Source organism: Sus scrofa, chromosome 6, assembly GCF_000003025.6.
Source record: "Sus scrofa isolate TJ Tabasco breed Duroc chromosome 6, Sscrofa11.1, whole genome shotgun sequence".
In the NCBI taxonomy this organism is placed as follows: Eukaryota; Metazoa; Chordata; class Mammalia; order Artiodactyla; family Suidae; genus Sus; species Sus scrofa.
This window is the reverse complement of record NC_010448.4, coordinates 36,363,687-36,376,209: the sequence shown is the minus strand read 5'-3', so window position 1 is coordinate 36,376,209 and position 12,523 is coordinate 36,363,687. Positions and strand designations below refer to the sequence as shown.

Here is a 12,523-nt window from a genome sequence, read left to right as displayed (position 1 = left end):
ACTCAGCTTTCTGGGATAATCACTTCGTGGTGGGTGTAAGTCAGATCACTATACTGTGTACTTTAAACTTATACAGTGCTGTATGTTGGTTATATCTCAATACAATTGGAAGGGAAAAAAAAAAGAATAAAAGGAATCCATTCAAACGGTCAAAAGTGAGTGGGGAGCCCTTCTGCTGATAGATGGGCCAACTTCTAAAGACAGAAATGTCCTGGCTGATGAAACAAACACACTTGGGGGTGGAGACGTCCCAGCAGGAATCCGGTGAAAAGCACTGGCTCAGAGCCAGAAGGTGTGGACCCGAAGGACAGGAGGGCGCTGGGAGACCCACACCAGGGGCTACACTGAGACCTTCACGGAACAAATGGCTCTGCCCCTGGGTCCCCCGCCCTTAAAGCCGATCACCCCCAAGCAGAGCCTGCCCTGCCCTCGGCAGACGGGAGCCCCTGCAGCTTTGAGGAAAGCTTCAGTTTGAAATGCCTGTGTGATGAGACGTGGCGAAAAGCAGCAGCGTGGGAGAGGAAGAGCAGTGAAGGGAACAGAGGCTGAGACCAAGCGCTTGGCTTTAAAATAATGTCTTTGAGAGCTGGCCCAAGACCTGTTCAGAAAGAAAAGTAATAGGGAAAAAAGAGTCCGACAGATCCAACATCGCACTCCACAGAGAACATGGAAGAGAACAAATTGCTAAGAGGTAACGGAGCCTCTCCTGGAATTGAAGACCGTCGTCAGACTGAAAGGGCCTGTACCAACCAGGGAAAAGAACTTCATGCTCCCGACTTTTCAGCCGACCAAAGAAAAGGTTTTCATCAGTGATCCTAGATGTACAGCACCTGCAAAACACTGAGGGGGAAAAGAAATAAGAAAAAAAAAAATTAGGAGTTCCCATCATGGCGCAGTGGTTAACGAATCCGACTAGGAACCATGAGGTTGCGGGTTCGGTCCCTGCCCTTGCTCAGTGGGTCAAGGATCCGGCGTTGCCGTGAGCTGTGGTGTAGGTTGCAGACGCGGCTCGGATCCCGCGTTGCTGTGGCTCTGGCATAGGCGGGAGGCTACAGCTCCGATTCGACCCTTAGCCTGGGAACCTCCATATGCTGCGGGAGCAGCCCAAGAAATGGCAAAAAGACAAAAAAATAAATAAATAAATAAAAATTAAAATTAAAAAAAAAATCAAAACAAACAAAAAGAAACCTCTGAGGGAAAATGACTTTTAAATCAAGACTTTATACTCAACCTCACTGTCAGTCAAGTATGAACGCAAGATAGACCTTTTCTTTTCTGCTTTGGGGGGTGGGTTGGTTTGTTCTTGGCTGCGCCTGTGGCATGTGGAAGCTCCGCAGCCAGGGATCGAACCTGCGCCACAGCAGTGGCCTAGGCCGCTGCAGTGACAATGCCGGATACTTAACCTGCTGCACCATAATAAGGAAATTGCAAAATAGACATTTTCATACCTGCGAGGAATGAGTTTCTCACACTCTTTCTGAAGAAGGTACCTTGAAAGTGCACTTCACCAGCTTAAAGCGTTCCCGCCGTGGTGCACTGGGTTGAGAATCCGACTGCAGTGGTTCACTTTGCTGCGGAGGTGCAGGTTCAGTCCCTAGCCTGGCGCACTGGGTTGAAGGTTCTGGTGATGCTGCAGCTGTGGCCTGGATGCAATCTCTGGCCCTGGAACTTCCATATGTCGAAGGTACAGCCATAAAATGTTTTTCAAAAAAATTAGTTTTTAAAAAAAGCAGCAGCAGCCTGGAAAGAGAGTAACAATGGTGGGGGGAGGTGGCACCTATGCAGAAAGGCCTAAGGCACAGCCAGTCTCGGAGCAGCAGGTGGAAACAGCGGACAGTTTGGGAACAGCTGCCTTCAGGGATCACGGGTTCTGGGTGGTGTGATGGGGAGCCGTGTTTGTTATCTGTTGCTGCATACATACCACCCCAAAGCAAGGTTTATTATTCTCAGCTTCTGTGGATCAGGAATTGAAGAGAGGCTTAGTTGGGCTCTTCTGGCTCAGGGTCCCTCATTGTGGTTCAGGATGCCAGCCAGGTCACATCTGAAGGCTGTGGCGGGGGATCTGCTGCCACAGTGGTTCATTCACATGAGTGCAGGTTGGTCCTGGTGGCAGGACGCCCCAGGTCCTCACCACAGGGCTTTTCCATAGGCTGCTGGGGAGACCTCAGAACTGGCAGCTGGCTTCCTCCAGGGCCAGAGATCTAAGAGAGGTCCAGGCAGAAGCTTTTGTTTTTATGACTTAACCTTGAAAGTCATATAGCTTCACTTCCATCACCCTCTTATAAGTGAACCACTAAACCTGGCGTATGTTCAAGGGAGAGGAATTAGATTCCACCTTTTGAAGGAACCATTGTGGATATGTTTTAAAGATGTATTATTCCACAAGAGCCCAGATCATTTTGAGGACAAGCTATCTTCATCAAGTGGCCTAGAGGTCATGGCTTTAAACCTGTAAGGATGGAAGTCACCCTGGCGTGGAGCTGAGCTCTGTAGAGGAATGGTATTTATGGTCAAAATAATGGAATGGTTTTTCAGAGTCAACCTATAAACAAGATTGTTGTGAGTACAGAAAGGACTATGCATGTTAACACTGGAATTCCGTGGTGGCTCAGCAGGTTAAGTATCTGGCATTGTCACTGCCGTACCTCAGGTCACTGCTGTGGCGTGGGTTTGATCCCTGACTCAGGAACTTCTGCATGCCACGGGTGTGGCCCCCAAAAATTTAGAATTTTCCCCCATTAAAAGCATTAATGCTATTTGAAATGTAAAGAATTTCTTATTAGTCTTGTGGCTTTCCTAGCTTCTGCCATAACAAAATGGAAGATGACTTCGGAGTTCCTTTCGTGGCCTAGTGGTTAACGAACCCGACTAGGAACCATGAGGTTGCGGGTTCGATCCCTGGCCTTGCTCAGTGGCTTAAGGATCCGGCGTTGCCGTGAGCTGTGGTGTAGGTTGCAGACGCAGCTCCTGCGTTGCTGTGGCTCTAGTGTAGGCCGGCAGCTACAGCTCCGATTGGACCCCTAGCCTGGGAACCTCCATATGCCACGGGAGCCACCCTAGAAAAGGCAAAGAGACCAAAAAAAAAAAAAAAAGATTTGGATATTTTAAAACAGCAGTGCAGGAAAGGTGGGTCATGGCTTCTTTCACAGCCTATGGATGATCATAAACCTTACTAACCTTCTTCTCTCTTTGCAGGTGGGTGGAATTAAAGACAAAGTGCTGGCAGCACACAGAGCAGGACTGAAGCATGTCATCATTCCTCAGAGGAATGAAAAAGACCTTGAAGAAATCCCAGGCAATGTCCGGCAGGACTTAAGTTTTGTCACAGCGAGCTGCCTGGATGAAGTTCTTAACGCAGCTTTTGATGGCGGCTTTACTGTGAAGACCAGACCTGGTCTTCTAAACAGCAAACTGTAGGCCCAACGCGCAGCTTTTCAGAATTTTAAATGAAAAGTGCCAAAAGGTACTGACAAGATGATTTTATTCACACCAGTAGGGTTAAGCAAAATGCCCCTAATTTGTGAACGTAATCACAGTAACAAATCTCACTCGGGTGGTGGCTAGTGTTTATTACAGAAATGTTAATTTAATAAATTGATTAAATGGGAACTGAATTCTTGTCTTTAGTGGGCTCATTCCTGTCCGTGGAAAGGTATGGAACCGTGGTTCGCAGGTGGTCCCAGAACAGAAGCATCTGTATTACTCATCAGTGTTACTGTGAAGATAGTTAGAATGCAGTGTAAAATAACATTGAGCAGTTTCTTTTTGTTGATTGCTTTTTAGAGCCGCACCTGCAGCACATGGACGTTCTCAGGTTAGGGATTGAATAGGAGCTACAGCTGCCAACCTACGCCACAGCCACAGCCACGCCAGATCTGAGCCGCATCCAGCTGCGTTTCCACTGAGCCACAACGGGAACTCCTGAGCAATTTCTTAATCATTCCAGCCAGACTTCAGAATTTTATATTACAAAATAGAAGGATATGGGAGTTCCTGTTGTGGCTCAGCAAATTAAGAACCGGACTAGCATCCATGAAGATGCAGATTTGATCCCTGGCCTCACTTAGTGGATTAAGGATCCGGTATTGCCGTGAGCTGTGGTGGAGGTAGAAGCCATGGCTCGTGTGTTCACACGTTGGCTGTGGCTGTGGCATAGGCAAACAGCTATAGCGTCAATCGACTCCTAGCCTGGGAACTTCATATGCCACAGGTGTAGCCCTAAAAGAACAAAAACAAAACGAAACAAAAAACCCAGATATGTAAAGACAGTCTGGAATTTCTTGGATAAGAAGGGGGTCAAGTTACCCAAATACTGTGCTTAGACCTGCTAGTAAAAATCTGAATGTGTCCTGGGAGGCCAAGTCCAGGTCTGGGGTCTGGCCAGTGGGAAAGCGAGCCAGCACCGGGAAATCAGAAAACATTGCACTGACTCTCTCCTCACTACTGTGATTTTATTGCTGTTCAGTCGTCTTACAAGGGAGGAAAAATAACTGATGTTAATTTGTGTTCAGCAACCAGAGGGAGCTAACCCACATGCACACTGCTTGGCCTTGTCTCACTCAGCAGTGGTAACGCAGCACACTCTAAAAAGCAGGCGTTACCTGCACTCTTCCTCGGGAGTCCTGCGCATGCACGCAGCTTTGAGCCAGCCTGTAAATAGCAGGAGGCCGTCTTCTGTGCCCTTGGCTTCGAGCATGTCTTTCCATACTAAAGGAGCGGACTGAGAAACCCCGAAGGTGTGTGAAATTTAACAGTAGTATGACCTTCATTTCTCTTAGCACTGGTTTTGGTTTTTTAAGGCCAAGCTTTTGTATTCATGTTTGGTTTTTTTTATTGTGGGAAAATAACAATTTACCATTTTAACTTAAGTGTAATTCAGGGATATCAGTCACAACATTGCACATCCATCACCACTAGGTCCATGGAAAGCTTTAAGTTCAAACTGCATCCATTGAACAGTAATTGCCTGTTCCCAAGTCCCCCAGGCCCTAGAAACCACTGTTTTGTCTCTGTGAATTTGCCTCATGTAAATGAAAGCACAATCCATGCTTTTGTGCCTGGCATATTTCACTTAGCAGGTCATCGAGGTTTCTCCATGTTGCAGCATGTGTCAGAATTTCACTGAAGACTGGATAATATTCGTTTGCACATCCCACATTTTATTTTCTACCTCTATGCTGTTGTGCTGGGAACATAAGTGTACAACTGTCTTCCAGTCTTGTTTTTCATTCTTTGGGAAAAATATGAGGAGCCACCCATGCTTCCCGCCACAGCAGCACCATTTGCCGTTCCCACCAGCACTGGACAAAGTTTCCATTTCCGTCCTTGCCGGCAGTTGCCTCCATCCTTGATAATGGCCATGCTGAGGGTGTGAAGAAGCATCTGGTAGTTCTGGTTTGCATTTCCCTAATGACCAATGGTGGTATTTTCTTCTAGCACTGTTTGTAGAGAGTATTTCCCAAAGACCCCTTATATCCCATCAGCTGGGGTTTTTGAGAACTGCTAATTAACTCAAATTCCAATTCAGCAGGCCTAGCTTGGGTTCTGCGTATGAAACCAGTGCTCCCCATGCTTCTTATGTATGGGCTTTTAAAATTATGCAGATATTAAAACTACATAATGCTTTAAGTGCCTTGGTAGTCAGGAAATTCTGCACTACTTAAGACACATCTTTTTTACTTAGCTTTGCCCCTTTTGTTTGAGCCTTGCTGTAAACCATGTCAGAGACAGAGCTCCTGAGTGCTTTCTGATTACTGATACGCAAAAACAGGAGCCAGAGTGATCCTCTTTAACATCAGTTTTTGATTCTTCAGCTGTAGGTAAGGTGTCCTGACTATACAGGTGGTATTTAAAACGTAATAAACATACTTAAATTTTTCTCAATAAGGGGAGAAGGGTAAAAAGTACATGTGTTCAGTGAAACAAATTTCCTTCTTTCCTTGATGTCAGTCAAGACCTGCCTTCCGGGAGGTCCCATCGTGGCTCAGAGGAAACGAATCGGACTAGCATCCATGAGGACCTGGGTTCGATCCCTGGCCTCGCTCAGAGGGTTAAGGATCCAGCGTTGCTGTGAGCTGAGCTGTCATGTGTAGGTCGCAGGCTTGGATCTGGTGTGGCTATGGCGGAGGCCAGCAGCTACAGCACCAATTCGACCCTGGCCAGAGAAACTCCATGTCACGGGTGTGGCCCTAAAAAAAGAAAAAAAAAAAAAAAATTGCCTCCTGATCATAGCAGCGATCCTCTTCGTGTTAAGAGTGGGGATGCAGATTTAGCTCTGTTTCCAGTGCCATCTGAGTCATAGTGGCTGACCGAAATGCTGAGGATTCTGATTCTCAACATCCAAATGCAGTGACTAGTGATGTCTACCACCACGAGCCCCCTGTACTAGGTGACTGATCGACACTTAAACCTTACCAAAGTCTACCCCTCTGTGAGTTCATCAATCGCTGAGGGTGGAGAAAGCTGACTTTGTAGTTTCCATTATCAACTACTGAAATGAGAAAAGGTTTGCTATAAAAAGCACTTGACACTAAGCCACAAAGAATGTTAACTTTATCTGGGACCATTAAGACGTAATCACCATCAAGTGCAGCTGGGAAAAGACAAAGGCAACAGCTCTATCAGGTTTTTTTTTAAATCTAGGAAAGTTTTATTTGCTATGCAAATTCAACCTACTTGGAACATGGTAAGTGTGGTTTGTACTTATCAATGACCTAAGAATATGTTTAACATTCTTGGACCTAGTGAGAAGTCTTTCATGTTAAAAATCTTGTAATTAAGTTCAACTCTAACATTGTCAGTGCATTTCTAGGCAACAGCAACTAAAACCCTTTAGGCTAAATCCCAATCTTAATATGACAGTGCAAGTTTGTCAAAATTTCACTTTATTATAAAACCAAGTATTCTTTCATACTCTTGTTTTTTTCTTTTCAGAATTTGGAAAGGCTTAAGAAAAATAATTCTCCAACAAAATTCTTAAAACTATGTAAGGTTAAGGAAAATGTCTTCAGCAGACAATGAGAATACAGTGCCAGGCATAAGGTTAAGCACTAATAACCACACTTTACATTTTAGCAGGTCCCCGGCAAGTATTAAACTGAAATTTGGGGGATGCTGCTGTTTTTAGATAAATACGAGTTTTGATAAATGATTCTACTAGCTTAAGATCATAAGCAGTAAGCCACCAAATAATCTTTTTATGTTTGGAAACACGCACACTGGGCAGGTGGCGAGGGGAATGACTTAAGGTTCCAGCAGTGCATTCAGTCTATAGATGTAGTTGCTAAGTCTTGCGTGCAGTGCAGTTCACCCTGGTTGTTCTTGCTCTAATCTAATACAGTACTCTGACTAGACCCCAGATATGTTTAGTTTGATCCAGTGTTTTGTTTTTTGTCTATATAGGGCCGCACCCTCGGCACATGGAGGCTCCCAGGCTAGGGGTTGAATCAGAGCTGTAGCCGCTGGCCTACGACACAGCCACAGCAACTGGGGATGCAAGCCATGTCTGCAACCTACACCACAGCTCACGGCAACGCCGGATCCTTAACCCACTGAGTGAGGCCAGGGATCGAACCCACGTCCTCGTGGATTCTAGTCAGGTTCCTTAACCACTGAGCCACGAAGGAAACTCCCAACCTTTTTTTCTTTAATTTGGGTTACTCACCAATTCCTCCACTCAGGAATCTGAATGAAATAAAATTCCACCATCAGTATAGTCATTGCTGCTGTTCTAGGATATAAGGCGCTCTTCAACTAGGGGTGCACAATTAAGATTTTTAGTAAGCCAGAACATCTATAGCCATTCACAAAAGTTTAAAGTTTGCAGAATTGTGGGCCTTTTAAAAAGTTATACATATTAAAATAAAAATCACTCAAGGCAAAAGAAAAAATTCCCCAACAATCATTAGCATATTAAACTGGTCCGTGATTCAATTTGATAGGACAAATTCAAGTTTAAAAATATGAAAGAATGGAAGGAATGGACTTGGAGTTTGGGATTAGCAGGTATACAAACTACTACATATAAACTGGATAAATAAGGCCCAACACTATATTCAGTATCCTGATAAACCATAATAGAAAATATAAAAAAAAAACGTATATATGTATAAACTTGAGTCATTCTGCTATACAGCAGAAATTAACACTGTAAATCAACTATACTTTCAATTAAAAAAAACAGGGAGTTCCCATCATGGCTCAGTGGTTAACGAATCTGACTAGGAACCATGAGGTTGCGGGTTCGATCCCTGGCCTCGCTCAGTGGGTTAAGGATCTGGCGTTGCCGTGAGCTGTGGTGTAGGCTGGCGGTTACAGCTCTGATTCGACCCCTAGCCTGGGAACCTCCATATGCCACAGGAGCAGCCCAGAAAGTGGCAAAAAGACAAAAAATAAAAAACGAAGTTAGGGTATCATCTACCCCTACCCTTATAACCTCCTGAAAGAAAATACCAAGATCCCAGAAAGGGTTGGGGCATCAATGGGAGAAGGTAGAGCATTAATTATAAAGATGATTTAAGAACAAGAGTTAAACCTCATAAAGTCAAATCTCAAACCGATCAAGAAACAATGGACCTAGATCTCATTATCCCTATAGGCCAGGAACATGAAGACAACCAAGGAGAAACAGAGTTAACAAATATTAAAATGTCAATCTTACTATCTATCAAACACACAAAATTTAGTATCTTAATTGGCAGAACACAAGGTTACAATGAAAGGGGAAATCCTTCACAGTGCTACCGTAAGTTTCCACTGAAACCTCTCCAGAAATTATGGAAAAAGTATCAAGACCTTAAATAAAAAAGAATCCTAAGAATATAACCAGAAAACATTCAGACATGTTCACAGGTTGTTTACCATTAGTCAAAAAAATTTACCTGGGAGTTCCTGTCGTGGCTCAGTGGAAACCGGAATCTGAGTGGCATCCACGAGGATGCAGGTTCAATCCCTGGACTCACTCAGTGGGTTAAGGAGCTGGCACTGCCGTGAGCTGTGGTGTGAGTCGGTTCAGATCTGGCATGGCTGTGGCTGTGGTGTAGGCCAGCAGTTGTAGCTCTGATTTGACCCCTATCCTGAGAACCTCCATATGCCACGGGTACAGCCCTAAAAAAGACAAAAAAAAAAAAATTAACTGGACAAATCGAACAAAGCAAATATCCAATATTGGGAAACTGGCTACAATTATAGTCAATCCTCAAAGTTATCCAAAATGATACTTTTCCAAAATTATTAAAGTGGTGAAATGCTTAGATGATCATGTTATGTGTGGGAGTGTAAGGGAGTTAAATAATCACATGATCCCACATTCTATGATTTCAAAATAAATGTGTATCAACACGTGAGTACACATAAAGGACTAGAAAAATGAAAATGTTCATAGTAATCTCTGAGTAAGATTACCAACTATTCTGTGTGCCAGAGTCTATATACTGAACATACATAGTGCTGAACACATACTGAATACCCTACACTTTTAACCAAACATTTTGTATTTTAAAAATGGTATACCTCCACAAAAAATATTCAGTATATTAAATGAGGAAAAACTGCTTTTCTAAAAAACACGTGTTAACAGCAATAGACCTGGACATATACTGGTGGTTGACCTGTTCCTTTCACCACAAAAATAGCCATGCAAACACAAATTATAACCAATTCCAAAAATAATGCCTGCATTAAGGAAAAGAAAAGAAACTAACAAACTTCTTTCCTGAAAATGGTTAACAGAAGTAAACCGTGTTATCCAGAATTGGTAGCAGGGTAAGGGGGAAGTCCAAATTAGTTTTAACTGACTTTCTATGTTTAGGGTACCCATAAAAACCACACGAAATAAAATGATCTCTGGCCAGTCAGAAGGCAATTTCAGAGTCTTACTAGGTGCTTCAGGGTAACGAGCAATAGTTAACTCTTTGGTGCTAGTTACAGGTATAATAATGGCAGCTAACATTTGCTGGGTGCTTATTACATGCAGAGCACTCTTCTAGGTAACTTGCATCCACCCCCAATGAACCCTGAGCAGTAGCTACCATAATCAACCCCATTCTATACACTAGGCAACTGGAGCCCAAGTGAGGTCTAGTTAGCATAAGCACATAGCTCCCTGGAAGGCTGGCTGCAGAGCCCAGGCACACAACCACTACAGCATGAAATAATTTTTTTCTTGGTGTTGTTAAAGGGGGAAAAAGTGATAGCAATTTAACTAACCAGCCTCCTAACTGAGTTCTGAGAATCAAAATGTAAGCAAGGGGAAGGAAAAAAATAAGACTCCATGTGGTACAGAGGCCATATACCCTTTGTTTTGGCTGGACTTTAAAACAGATCTCTTATCTACCAAACTTCAAAATACAGCACATTGCTTTGAACAGGAAAATAACTTTGGATTTTAATCAAACTCTAATAGAGCTAAAAGCAGACACATAAGAGTTTTTTAATTTGCCAGATATTCTTTTAATGAGAATTATAAAAGACCAAAAACATTTTTTTTTGCAAACTGCCTTTTTTTTAAAACAAATGATTTGCTTTTAATTACAAATACTGTGTAAGACGATGCCTTCTTTTGCAAAACCAATAAATACAAGAACGAATTTTAAACATATGTGATTTGTCCAAGATATTTGGGGGGGAGGGGGTGAGCCTGATTTTTCTTCCAGTATTTAAAAAAATCAGTATTCCCTAACCTTTCAAAGAGTAGTTTGAAGGTATGACTCAACTGGAGAAAAAGAGAGAAAAACCATCTTACAGTTGCTTTAAATAGCTTCTGATAATTCTTCAGGTGTCACCTTTCCTTTCTGGAGCTCATATCTTCACAAAATGGTTGAATTTAAAATATTTCTAATGAACTGATTAATGGGGGAAAATATGTATTGAACACATATGTATGTATAAACTTTACCATAAACAATTATGCATATCAAAAAGACACTAACTTTAAAAAGGTACCAAAAAAAAGTGAGGAAAAACCTGAATTACAGAAAAGAAAGTCAAATTTATTTAATGAAAAACTAGAATTAATAAAAATTAGCAAATACACACACAAAAATATACACACACAGCAGCACTATGTATTGACTCACATAGGGGAAAAGCAGTGGTCCAAGACCACTCAACATGGCTTGTCAGTTAAAGGAAAAAAAAAAAAAAAAAAAAAACTCACAGACACACTCATTCTCTCTCTCTCTCTCTCTCTCTCTCTCTCTCTCTCTCTCTCTCACACACACACATACGCTCGCGCATGCGCGCGCAAAAAAAAAAAAACACAACTCAGTATTTTCCAACAGTACACTCAATCTACAACAAACACAAATTCCCAGAATTATTTTACAATGCTTCCTTTCTTAATACAAAAGATGCCCATCTTGGGTGTATATATATATATTTTTTCAGTGGTTTACTGTTGACTTATTTTTAAATATATTAGTGTTACTACATGCAACTGTTTCCTGTATTTAACAGCCTTTCCTTTTATTTACCTTCATGTGTTTGGCCTCCACCTACCAAAAGTTTCAGCTTGGTAGGCAGATGGGTGCCTTATTCTCTGTGAAACTGAATGCAACGGTTTTAAACACTGGCCAGAAGATGTTTGATTGCCATTTCAACACATGGAAATAGTTACATTGATGCCTAAATTGCCATTTTCTGCAAAAAGCTGTGCAATGCTGGTGTCAAAGACTAAGCAGTCACTATTCATAATGGCTGTTGCAATTCCCTCATGAATAGATCGAGGAGTGGCTTCCCAAGTCAATCGCCGCCTATGACCATTTAGCTCAAGTCGATAAGCAAAATTTTCAGCTTGCTTGCGTGTTCCTATCAGCTGTACAATTGCAAAGAATTGCTGGTGACCATCGTATTTTTCCTGTTTCTCCAAAACTAACATGAAGTGAAAGCCAAAACAGGACTGCATCATCACCCAGTCAACAGCACCAGGAAGATTAATGTCTGTAGCAAGGAAAACTATATCCTCTCCCTGTAGGGTTGTAATGGACTTATGCTGATGCATCAGATGCGGCATTACAGCATCCAAAGAGCCTTGCCATTTACAGGAAGCACCAGGGCACGGACAGGAATAAGGCCTAAACTCACAGAGCTCTTCATGGTCTGCTTTTTCTGTGTGCGGCAGAGTTATTTCACATCCAGAAGAGGCATATTTACAAGGGAAAAGTACTGAATTGGCCACTTTCTCCATAGCCAAGTTGCGAATGGATCCCAACGGGCCCCGGCAAGTTGGACAACATGTGAGCTTTGGGCGACAGTTGCTACAAACAAGATGGCCACTCTGACACTGAAGAATGGGTGGTAACACATAGTCAAAGCAGACCGGACACTCAAAAAGACTCGCCAAGTCATTGTTGGACGCGGTTGTGCCAGTCAGCGCAGGCACCCTCTGGGACGGTGTACACTTTGAGGTTCCAGTAGGTAATGCTGTTGCAGTCTGACGGCTCATTTCTGTAATAAAAAAATGTAAAAATAAAAGGAGGCAGGAGAAAAACAATTACAACTTGTATATAAATACTGTTTACGTGCC

At 42.8% G+C, this 12,523-nt stretch overlaps 2 protein-coding genes across 7 annotated transcripts in view; one reads left to right on the top strand and one right to left on the bottom strand.

The window, feature by feature from the left end:
- Positions 1 to 3,614, top strand: part of LONP2 (lon peptidase 2, peroxisomal) — a 93,590-nt gene extending 89,976 nt beyond the window's left edge. Inside the window, exon 15 of the mRNA XM_005664451.3 lies at positions 3,196 to 3,614. Within this exon, the coding sequence (XP_005664508.3) occupies positions 3,196 to 3,417 (222 nt within the window). The 3' untranslated portion in view covers positions 3,418 to 3,614. The remainder of the gene's footprint in view (positions 1 to 3,195) is intronic.
- SIAH1 (siah E3 ubiquitin protein ligase 1) overlaps positions 10,426 to 12,523 on the bottom strand; it is a 28,015-nt gene continuing 25,917 nt past the window's right edge. For all 6 annotated transcript variants that reach the window (XM_013998276.2, XM_021094232.1, XM_005664455.3 and 3 more), the window contains one exon: positions 10,426 to 12,444. In XM_013998276.2, the coding sequence (XP_013853730.1) occupies positions 11,594 to 12,442 (849 nt within the window). In that variant the 5' untranslated portion in view covers positions 12,443 to 12,444 and the 3' untranslated portion in view covers positions 10,426 to 11,593. The remainder of the gene's footprint in view (positions 12,445 to 12,523) is intronic.